Source organism: Trichechus manatus, unplaced genomic scaffold (assembly GCF_000243295.1).
Source record: "Trichechus manatus latirostris isolate Lorelei unplaced genomic scaffold, TriManLat1.0 scaffold00016, whole genome shotgun sequence".
NCBI classification, from domain to species: Eukaryota; Metazoa; Chordata; class Mammalia; order Sirenia; family Trichechidae; genus Trichechus; species Trichechus manatus.
In genome coordinates, this window is record NW_004443952.1 from 10,840,128 (window position 1) to 10,851,814 (window position 11,687).

General features: G+C 36.8%; 1 protein-coding gene across 1 annotated transcript in view; it reads left to right on the forward strand.

Annotated features, from left to right (window-relative positions):
* Positions 1-11,687, forward strand: part of SVEP1 (sushi, von Willebrand factor type A, EGF and pentraxin domain containing 1) — a 216,669-nt gene that overhangs the window by 63,610 nt on the left and 141,372 nt on the right. The window contains exons 4-5 of the mRNA XM_004372179.2: positions 4,879-5,037; positions 5,870-6,049. Coding sequence (XP_004372236.1) covers positions 4,879-5,037; positions 5,870-6,049 — 339 coding nt within the window. The remainder of the gene's footprint in view (positions 1-4,878; positions 5,038-5,869; positions 6,050-11,687) is intronic.

Here is an 11,687-nt window from a genome sequence, read left to right on the forward strand (position 1 = left end):
CTAGTCTGAGCAGGTGCTCTGCAACATGGTATCCTGCAGTTTTGGTGCCATTTGCTGCTGTGGCACCACACAGGGTCAAAATTGTAATTTTGTCCAAGTGGTCTGTACTCTAGCCAAATGAGCTAACCAATTATAGGAAGATTGGCAGGGTGCTAATGTAGCTCATACAGGATAGGATGTGCAGAATCCGAGGTGGTTGAAAAGCTCCTCACCTAACTCATTATTGAAAATAGAAAGTATCTTGGCTGCCTAATAAAAAACAAAGTCTTTGTATACATGCCTGGTCTTTGTCTTATATTTTTGAAGACATTGATTCGGCATGAGGAAAAGTGGTTCCCTTCTGGGGCAACAGATCCCTGTGCTCAAAATTCTAAAACAAAGTGAAATAAATCAGACACAAAAGGATAAAATTGTAGGATTCTACATATATGAAATATTTGGAATAGGCAAATACATAGAGATGAAAAAATAGATCAATGGTTACAATGGGGTGAGGGAGGATGGGAGTTATTGCTTTAGGGGTACTGAGTTTGTTTTAAAAAATCCTAGCACAACTTTTCTAGGAGTAGATTTCTCTTTCAGCTTGACTCCATAAAGTTGAGAAGAAGAATGTTGCAATAATAAAAAGCCTTTTCCTGAGAGGGCCCAGATAAGTGCTTGGTGCCTTATCTAGAAATAGCAGAAACTAGGGCTGCTGAGTTGCACAACTCTAGGGGGCGCCATTGTAATCTATGTGTCTGGGGCCCCTTGGAGATGTGTGGTGCACAGCCTGAAGGTAGCTGACGCAACTGCCCTGAAACTATATTCTCTAAAGGGAGTCATTAAGCTTTTAAGACAAATTGTGCAAGGAAAACCCTCAATATTTATCAGTTTTTTTTAAATTTGAGATTATATATAAGAAAGAATTTTATAAAATATAAAACATTGTATAACATGTTATTAATACTAACTAAAAAATTCATCTAAGGAATGGATATTTAATGGTTGAGATTGATTAGAGAGAAGAGAGAGTTCTTGGTGTTTTATAAGTTCCACACTGGTTGGTATTTTAATGTATGTCAGTCAAAGAATTGGGTTAAGTCAGCTGAAGAAAAATCTAATGTTAGCACAACATGATACTTCAAGAATCACACTTCCGGTAATAGTAGCTAATAGTCGTCAAGATGTTTCTGAAAAGTGAAAGTGCTTATTTTAACAACAGAAAGAGCAACTAGAAATAATATTTGATACATTTCCAGGAAGGAAACATATCAAGAAAGGAAAAAAAAAGCAAATACCATAGCCCTTTACCAACATTTGAGAAACTTGTTCAAACTACAGTTGTATTTCGTCTTTTCAACTTTTACTTGTTTTTAGATGAGGAATTTTCCCCCCTTGGGAATCAAGAAAGTCTATTACGCCTCTCCCACTAGGAATTGTGCAATGCTTTCAAATAAGGTCTGTTTTCCATTAGCATTATGAATTTCACAATACATTTCCAAATGTACTTTTGGATATTTTTATCTACAACACTGTTCTCCAGCATTGTAAATTTTTTATTACTAAAAAGTTTGGAAAGTAATATTGTAAGATTAGTTCCTTTTCATATAATATTATTTTAAAAAATAAATTATAAAATTTTAGCCAGAATCTGTCCACTCATATGGAAGTTTTCTTTAAGTTGCTTTTTAATATTATTCTGTTAATAGAATAATCAAATGTTAGCATCAGAAGGATTCATGGACATCAATAGTTCAACTTTTGTATATTGTAGAAAAAGAAAATAAAATTCATTAACTTGTTGGTGATCCCATGGGTTATTAGTTGAAAAGCCAACCTGCAACTCTGTCATCTTGACTCCAAGTCTAATACCCCTCCGTTTACTCTGTTGTTAGTCTTCTTGACATTAGTCCTCCCTTCACACCAAACCACCCTCTACCTTTCAACAGTGCTTCTTTTCCCTTGTCCTCCTTTCATCGAGTGACTGCAGGATCAGGCAATGGAATAAACAATGACTGGGTCAAATAACTGAAGGAACCTTGAACTCTCAGACAGCATGTTGCCCATTGAGAGAAAGAGATAAGTACATATATTACGTACAGTGTACTCTGGGAACATAGAAGAGACGGCAAGGAGAAGCTTTGAAGAGTGAGTAAGAGTCTTGAAGGATGCTGGCAGTTTACTCAGAGGAAAGAAAGTGTTTGCAAAGGTAGAAGCTAAATGTATGATACGAAAGGGAGATAACATTACCAAGCATCAGAGCATCTACTGAACACAAGTCTATAAAAGCAATATAATTATCTCTTTTAAGGTTGAGAAAATGACAATTTGGTGGATATCATTCTTATATAGACTGAATGCTAACTACATACCAGGCATTGTTGCTTTATTCACATTATTTCAATTAATTCTAACAAAAAAAATATAAAGGAAGTATTATTATTACACATGGAGAAACTGAAGTCTCGGAGACATTAAGTAAATTGCTCAAAGTCCTAAGTGCAATAAATTGGGGCAGACTAGCTCTGCTTCATTTTGAAGCAGGTTCTAATCAGGATTTGAAATTCACTGATGAGAAGTTAACAGACAGATCAAAAATGCCTTTACTTGCTAGGCTAAAGAGATAGGGCCTTATTCTCTTGGTACGGTTTTTAGGTAGAAAGTGATTTGATCAAATTTATGCTTTAGAAAAATGTTCGGATAGCAACATCCACGAATTGGAGGGAAGAGATGACTGTCTTCTTTGTCAGTTTTTCTACTGGAGCATTCAAATATCTCTCATATATTAGCAAGAGCGCTTTACATACTAAATTTCTTTCTCCATAGGACAGTTTTGCTTGTATTGTTTTTAATTAAATCATTCATCAAGATTAAAAAAAAGTATTATCTTTGCACGTCCACTTAATTTACTTACTGTAACTTTGGCAAGTTATTTAATCTCTTATTGCCTTAGTTTTCTTATCTATAAAATGGGACTGATAGAATGATTTATACAGGTGGAACATCTAAAATGAATCTAAGAAAGAAAAGCCACAATTTTAAAGGTATTTAAGGAGATTAAAAGAGGTAATATTTATAAAATACATAGAGCAGTACCTGGGACATAGTGAATGCTATGTAACTATTTACTAAAAAATACTTATCAGCTACTAGCTGTTTAATCTTATTCATGTCATTAAATCTCTCTAAGCCCGCATTTCTTATTTTTATAAATGGATATACTTATTAATATTATCAATATATGTCTTAGTTATCTAGTGCTGCTATAACAGAAATACCACAAGTGGGTGTTTTTAACAAAGAGAAGCTTATTCTCTCACAGTCTATTGTTGTTAGGTGCTGTCAAGTCAGTTCTGACTCATAGGGGCCTTACAGGACAGAGTAGAACTGCCCCATAGGGTTTCCAAGGAGCAGCTGGTGGATTTGAACTGCCAACCTTTTGAATAGCAGCCCAGCTCTTAACCACTGTGCCACCAGGGTTCCTCTCACAGTCTAGGAGGCTAGAAGTCCAAATTCAGTGCGTCAGCTCCAGGGGAAGTCTTTCTCCCTCTGTAGGCTCTGGGGGAAGGTCCTCGTCATCAGTCTTCCCTGGTTGAGGAGCTTCTCAGCGCAGGAACCCCGGGTCAAAAGGACGCGCTATTCTCCTGGCTCTTGTTTCTTGGTGGTATGAGGATCCCCTGTCTCTCTGCTCGCCTCTCTCTTTTATATCTCCAAAGAGATTGACTCAAGACACAACCTAATTTTGTAGATTGAGCCCTGCCTCATTAGCATGAATGCCTCTAATCTTGCCTCATTAACATTATAGAGGTAGGATTGACAACACATAGGAAAATCACATCAGATCACAAAATGGTGGACAATCAGAATCATAGCCTAGCCAAGCTGACACACATTTTTGGGAGACACAATTTAATTCATAACATTACATATGTTAATAATGTCATTAATGATTATTAATGATAATTTATTAATACTGTAAGGATTAACTGAGGTAATTTATATAAAATATCACATAATAAGTGCACATCACTTGGTTGTTACTGTTTATTAATAATCAAATGCATGGTGGGACCATGTTACATTTAATTGGCCTCACTGAGTGCTGCAAGTCCCTTTAGTCCACAATTCCTCTATTATTGAATGCTTAATTTTGAGTTATTTTACAGGTATGTAAATCCAGAGAGATTAAGTTACAAATTCACAGCTCCATTGTCCATTGTCACTGCAGAGGGAGGATTGAAAGCAAGGTCAGTTAAATCTTGCTTTTAATCTTTTTTTTTTTTTTTTCCTTGAGCCTGGGAAAAGCAGGCTCTTTTTATTTTTTTAATTTTTTTTCTACTTCATAGGGTCTGTTTCCCATCACTTGGATTATTGCCCTCAAGCCCTTCGCTTTCTCTTCATCCTTTGTCAAGTGCTTTGAACAGAAACAATCAGCTATGTGCTTTTTGCATATCTACAGTTATTTTCTGCTGGGAGAGGATCCGGGTGCGTGGACTGGGGGGTGATGCTTCATGGGAGGGGGAAATGGAATATGGGATGAACCATATTTGTAAAGTTGTTGTTTTTTTTAAATCAAGGATCACTAATTTCTTTCAGTCCCTTAAAGTATGTTGCTATTTTCAGTTGCCCACAAATAAGTCCAGACTTATCATGTTATATTGTCTTGTAATTATAATTAATTGTGGGCCCCATGAAGCCATTTCATAACCTGCAAATAACAAAGTCTTTTAAAATGTTTTTGATTTCCTTTCTCCATTGAATTATATTTTATTTCTATGAATAGCTGTTCTTTGGCTTTTGTTTGGTTGGTTTTTCCTCTGATTTCTTTCCAAAGTTTTGTTAAATACCAAATGCCGTACCACATGAAATGGAGATCCCTTGCTTGTTGTCTGCCCACAGCTTGCCCACCAGGGACATACAAGCCTGAAGGCTCACCAGGAGGGATCAGCACTTGCATTCCGTGTCCAGATGAAAATCACACCTCTCCACCCGGAAGCACGACCCCTGAGGACTGTGTCTGCAAGGAGGGCTACCGGGCGTCTGGGCAGACCTGCGAAGGTCAGCCTCCACCTTACGGTGTAAACACTGGCAAATAGGAAATCTTGGAGCTGACTGATCTCTGTGAGGGGAATGATGCTGGTGTTTTAATCCAGTTCGTTTAAAATGAACTTTAACATCTCTTTCTCTAATCATGTTGGGGGGAGATACTTGCTTTGATTATATTGCATTTTTTATTATCACTGAACACATCCTCATCTTGCTCCAGATAAAGAGGATCTGAGATCCTAGGAGTGATTAAACAATGAAATCAGAAAGGTTTCATACATGGAAGAAAATCTAAAATAAATCTAAGAGAGAAAAGCAACAGTTTGAACAACATATTTGAATAACAAGTGAGCTAATTGGGGCTCTGGTGATAGTCAAATCCGTTTTTTAAAGAATTTGTAAGTAAAGTGTGTCAATATTTATTCATATCAAAATTTTAAAAAATAGTATATACCATGTACAAGAAGCTGTGACTCTTGGTTTATAGCAAACATATTTTGCCGTACTTCTTTGTTCTTTTCTATTTTATGTCACCTTAATTAAAGTCAAGCACCAGGACATCTCATATTCACAAAGGTATGAAAATAAACATTTTTTAAAGCTTAAAAAAATATTTAGCCTGCATTTAAGATTGAATTGAAAGTAAATATCTAATAGGAGTCAGATATAAAGGTTTTTCTTCCATGTGTACACTTATAAATTTAAATGTAAGAAATGAGAATGCTGAGGGAAGTTGAGATGGAAGTATGAAATGTTCCCTTTAAAAAAAGAAAAAGAAAAAAAGAGGATATATCATAGACAAAGGCCAATTTTGCTTTTTGCTTTTTATTCCTGTAAATGTTAGTTGTCCACTGCCCTACTCTGAAGCCTCCTGAAAACGGTTACTTTATCCAGAACACTTGCAACAACCACTTCAATGCAGCCTGTGGGGTCCGATGTCTCCCTGGATTTGACCTCGTGGGAAGCAGCATCCTCTTGTGTCTACCCAATGGTTTGTGGTCCGGTTCAGAGAGTTCCTGCAGAGGTATGCAAACTGCCAATTCACATTGTTTTTTGATTGCCTGCTTGATTTCCTTGATTTAAATTCTAATGGACCAGTCAGTTCTGTGTTTCTTTTGATTTCATAGACCACAGACCACAGAAAGGGGAAAAATTACAGGAAGTTTGAAGTCAGAACTACTAAGTTCAACTGGCCACATCATCATAAACTATGCCCTTTACATTCCTTTTATCAACAGGCAAAGGAAAGGCCTGCCTAGGAAGTAAATGGACAGGTTACCCCAAACCTCAAACTTCAAGCAGCCAAGATAAGGTGCCAGGGAGAGTTCTAGAATAGTCAAAGTGGGGTTTGATGCCAACTCTGAGTGCAAGACCAGTGTCCTGCAACAGAAACAGCTGACCAACATGTAAATCTCCAGCCTTCACTTAGACTAGATAGCATTCTATAGAAAGTGAGGAATTTATGAAAGTAAGAACCCAAGGAAGCTTATCAGGCCAAGAGAGAAGGGAGCAAATGATGCAATATCAATGCAGTATCAGGCTCCCACAATCAGATACAGAGAAACAACGAGAAGAATATTACCTCATTTCACCTCCACTCTTGACATCTCCAGAACCTACTTTGTTACTTCTTCTTACAACTGGTGTATAGCCAACTTCCTAAGGTTTCATTAGTATGGTTGGAAGGAAGGATATTTAAGAAAAGGCAGGAAGGGAGCAAGCTAAAGGAATTTATGACCTCCATCAGAAGAAATACAGGATACCCAGTTAAATTTGAATTTCAAATAAAAAACAATTTTTCAGTATAAGTAGCTCCCATGCAAGATTTGAGACCTACTTATACAAAAACAGTATTTGTTGATTTTCTGAAATTCAAATTTAACTGGACGTCATAGTGTTTTGTTTTTTGCAAAATCTGGCAAAACTACTTCTACTTCATCCCTTAGGCATCCTATGGAAATACTCCTTTTGCTGGGAACTTGACTACTCCAAGACCCCAGAAATTACACAGGTCACTGGTATAGGGTAAAGGATCTGTCTTACGGTCTTTTCTTGGCTCCTAAGCCCAAAAGGGAAGTCTACCTACTCACCAGTTCTAGGTCATTTGTGAACTCCAGCAGACATCCAAGAAATGAGAGAAATATGCGAGCAAAAGTATTTCTTAGGGAAAAAATTTTGCTGACACAATGAATGGACATAGTTAAAAGCCAAATTAATAAAATAGAACACCTACTCAAGAAATTCTTCCACAAAGTAGAGCAAAATTTCAAAGACACAAAAATATGAAAGAATAAATAAAGTGACAGAATAGCCACAGAAAACAGAGTATTCTCATATTAGGAATCCTGAGAGAGAATGGAGTGAGTGAAGGAGAAACAACTAATAGAAGATCAAAGAATATATCCCCAAGCTGAAATCTTGAAAATATACCCAACTGAAATCTTTGATACTTAGTTTAAAATCACTTCCTAAGTGCCAGGAAAAAGAAAAATCATTGAAAGCAGATCCATATCTAGAAATAATCCTAGTGAAATTTCTGAATGCTCTGGAAAAATAGAAAATTATGTCTATTTCTTAGTTAGGAATAACATTACCTACAAAGGAAAGAGAATCTGACTAGCACTGCCCCCTCCCTTTAGCCACTCTAAATGTGGAAAGATAACAGTACATTTGCAGGAGTTTGAGGGAAAAGAGTTAGAATCGAAATTTCTGAACAAGTTACTGTTCATGTGTGAAGGCAAAAGACAGACATTCTCAGTTATACAGTCTCAAATGATAAAAAACTATATACCATTATTGAAAAATTCAATCATATGCCTCAAGATATATTCCTATAAAGTCAAGAGTTATAAACTCTGTGTGTGTTAAATCTCTACCCTTTCTTCCAAATACCTTGAGGCAGAGGGTGGAAAACATTCCATTTTAACATTCCACTTGCTGGCCTTCCAAAGAAGAGTGGGAAAAGCTAGGTAAACTTTTAGGGTATCCCAACAACTTAAGGTTAAGGTCTGGCCCCTGCCTCCCTCTCTACTCTTCACAATCCATACCCCAAGCCTAACGCCATAAGAAGTGGCCATGTCAGAACATTCTCCAGAATAGACCACATATTAGGCCACAAAGCAAGCCTTAACAAGATCCAAAACATCGAAATATTACAAAGCAACTTTTCTGACCATAAAGCCATAAAAGTAGAAATCAATAACAGAAAAAGCAAGGGGAAAAAAAAATCATATACATGGAATGTGAACAACACCTTGCTCAAATACTACTGAGTTATAGAAGAAATCAAGGATAGAATAAAGAAATTCACAGAATCAAATGACAGTGAAAACACATTCTACCAGAACCTTTGGGATATAGCAAAAGCAGTGCTCAGGGGTCAGTTTATAGCAATAAATGCACACATCCAAAAAGAAGAAAGGGCCAAAATCAAAACATTAACCCTACAACTCGAACAAGTAGAAAGAGAGCAGGAGAAGAAGCTCCCGGGCACGAGAAGAAAGGAAATGATAACGATTACAGCAGAATTAAATGAAATACAGAATAGAAAAACAATCAAAAGAGTTAACAAGACGAAAAGCTGGTTCTTCGAAAAAATCAGCAGAATTGATAAACCACTGGCCAAACTGACAAAAGAAAAACAGGAGAGGAAGTAGATAACCCATATAAGAAATGACATGGGTGATATAACAACAGACCCAACTGAAATTTAAAGAATCATAACAGAATACTATGAAAAATTGTACTCTAACAAATTTGAAAACCTAGAGGAAATGGACAAATTTCTAGAAACTCACTACATACCTAAACTAACACAAACAGAGGTAGAACAACTAAGTAAATCCATAACAAAAGAAGAGATTGAAAAAGTAATTAAAAAACTCCCCCCAAAAAAAAGCCCTGGCCCAGATGGCTTCACTGGAGAATTCTACCAAACTTTCAGAGAAGAGTTAACACCACTACTACTAAAGGTATTTCAGAGCATAGAAAAGGATGGAATACTCCCAAACTCATTCTATGAAGCCAGCATAACCCTATAGAAAAATCAGGAAAAGACACCACAAAAAAGAAAATTACATACCAATATCCCTCATGAACATAGATGCAAAAATCCTCAGCAAAATTCTAGCCAATAGAATTCAACAACATATCAAAAAAATAATTCACCACGACCAAGTGGGATTCATACCAGGTATGCAGGGGTGGTTCAACATTAGACAAACAGTCAATGTAATCCATCACATAAATAAAACAAAAGACAAGAACCACATGATCTTATCAACTGATGCAGAAAAAGCTTTTGACAAGGGCATTTATTCAAAGCCAACAGCCAACATCATCCTAAATGGAGAGAGTCTGAAAGCATTCTCCTTAAGAATGGGAACCAAACAAGGATGCCCTTCATCACCACTCCTATTCAACATTGTGTTGGAAGTCCTAGCCAGAGCAGTTAGGCTAGAAAAAGAAATAAAGGGCATCCAAACTGGTAGGGAGGAAGTAAAAGTAGCTCTGTTTGCAGATGATATGATCTTATACACAGAAAACCCCAAGGAATCCACAAGAAAACTACTGGAACTAATAGAAGATTTCAGAAAAGTATCAGGATACAAGATAAACATACACAAATCAGTTGGATTCCTCCAAACCAACAAAGAGAACTTCTAAGAGGAAATCACCAAATCCATACCATTTACAATAACCCTCAAGAAGATAAAATACTTAGGAATAAATCTAACCAGAGACGTAAAAGACGTATACAAAGAAAACTACAAGACACTACTGCAGGAAACCAAAAGAGACCTACATAAGTGGAAATACATACCTTGCTCATGGATAAGAAGACTCAACATTGTGAAAATGTCAATTCTACCCAAAGCAATCTACAGATACAATGCAACTCGATCCAAATTACAATGACATTTTTCAGTGAGATGGAGAAACAAATCACCAGCTTCGTATGGAAAGAGAAGAGGCCCTGGATAAGTAAAGCATTACTGAAGAAGAAGAACAAAGTGGGAGGCCTCACACTACCTGATTTTAGAACCTGTTATACCACCACAGTAGTCAAAACAGCCTGGTACTGGTACAACAACAGATACATAGACCAATGGAACAGAATTGAGAATCCAGACATAAATTCATCCACGTCTGAGCAGCTGATATTTGACAAAGGCCCAAAGTCCATTAATTGGGGAAAAGACAGTCTCTTTAAGAAATGGTGCTGGCATAACTGGATTCATCTGCAAAAAACTGAAACAAGACCCATACCTCACATCATGCACAAAAACTAACTCAAAATGGATCAAAGACCTAAATCGAAAATGATAAAGATCATGGAAGAAAAAATAGGGACAACACTAGGAGCCCTAATACATGACATAAACAGAATACAAAACATAACTAACAATGCACAAACACCGGAAGAGAAACTAGATAACTGGGAGCTCCTAAAAATCAAACACTTATGCTCATCAAAAGACTCCACCAAAAGAATAAAAAGATAACCTACAGACTAGGAAAAAATTTTTGGCTACAACATACCCGATCAGCGTCTAATCTCTAAAATCTACAAGATACTGCAAAACTTTAACTACAAAAAACCAAATAACCCAATTAAAAAATAAGCAAAGGATATGAACAAGCATTTCATTGAAGAAGACATTCAGGTGGCTAACAGATATATGAGGAAACGTTCATGATTATTAGCCATTAGAGCAATGCAAATCAAAACTACAATGAGATACCATCTCACCCCAACAAGGCTAGCATTAATCCAAAAAACACAAATTAATAAATGTTGGAGAGGTTGTGGAGAGACTGGAACACTTATACACTGCTGGTGGGAATGTAAAATGGTACAACCACTTTGGAAATAGATTTGGCACTTCCTTAAAAAGCTAGAAATAGAAGTACCATACAATCCAGCTATCCCGCTCCTTGGAATATATCCTAGAGAAATAAGAGCCGTCACACGAATAGATGTATGCACACTTGTGTTCATTGCAGCACTGTTCACAATAGCAAAAAGATGGAAACAACCGAGGTGCCCATCAACGGACAAATGGATAAACAAATTATGGTATATTCACATGATGGAATACTATACAACAATAAATAACAATGATGAATCTCATAACATGGATGAATCTGGAAGGCATTATGCTGAGTGAAATTAGTCAGTTGCAAAAGGACAAATATTGTATGAGACCACTATTATAAGAATTCAAGGAAAGGTTTAAACACAGAAGAAAACATTCTTTGTTGGTTATGAGGGTGAGGAAGGAGGGAGAGGGGAATTTACTAACTAGATAGTAGACGAGAATTATCTTAGGTGAAGGGAAGGATATCACACAATACAGGGGAAGTCAGCACCACTGGACTAAACCAAAAGCTAAAGAGTTTTCTGGACACAACCAAACACTTCGAGGGACAGAGTAGCAGGGGTGGGGGCCTGGGGACCATGGTTTAAGGGGACATCTAGGTCAACTGGCATAACAAAGTTTGTTAAGAAAATGTTCTACATCCCACTTTGGTGCGTGGTGTCTGGGGTCTTAAAAGCTAGCGAGCAGCCATTAATTGGTCCCAACCCACCTGGAGCAAATGAGAATGAAGAACACCAAAGACACAAGAAAATTATTAGCCCAAGAGACAAAAAGGGTCAG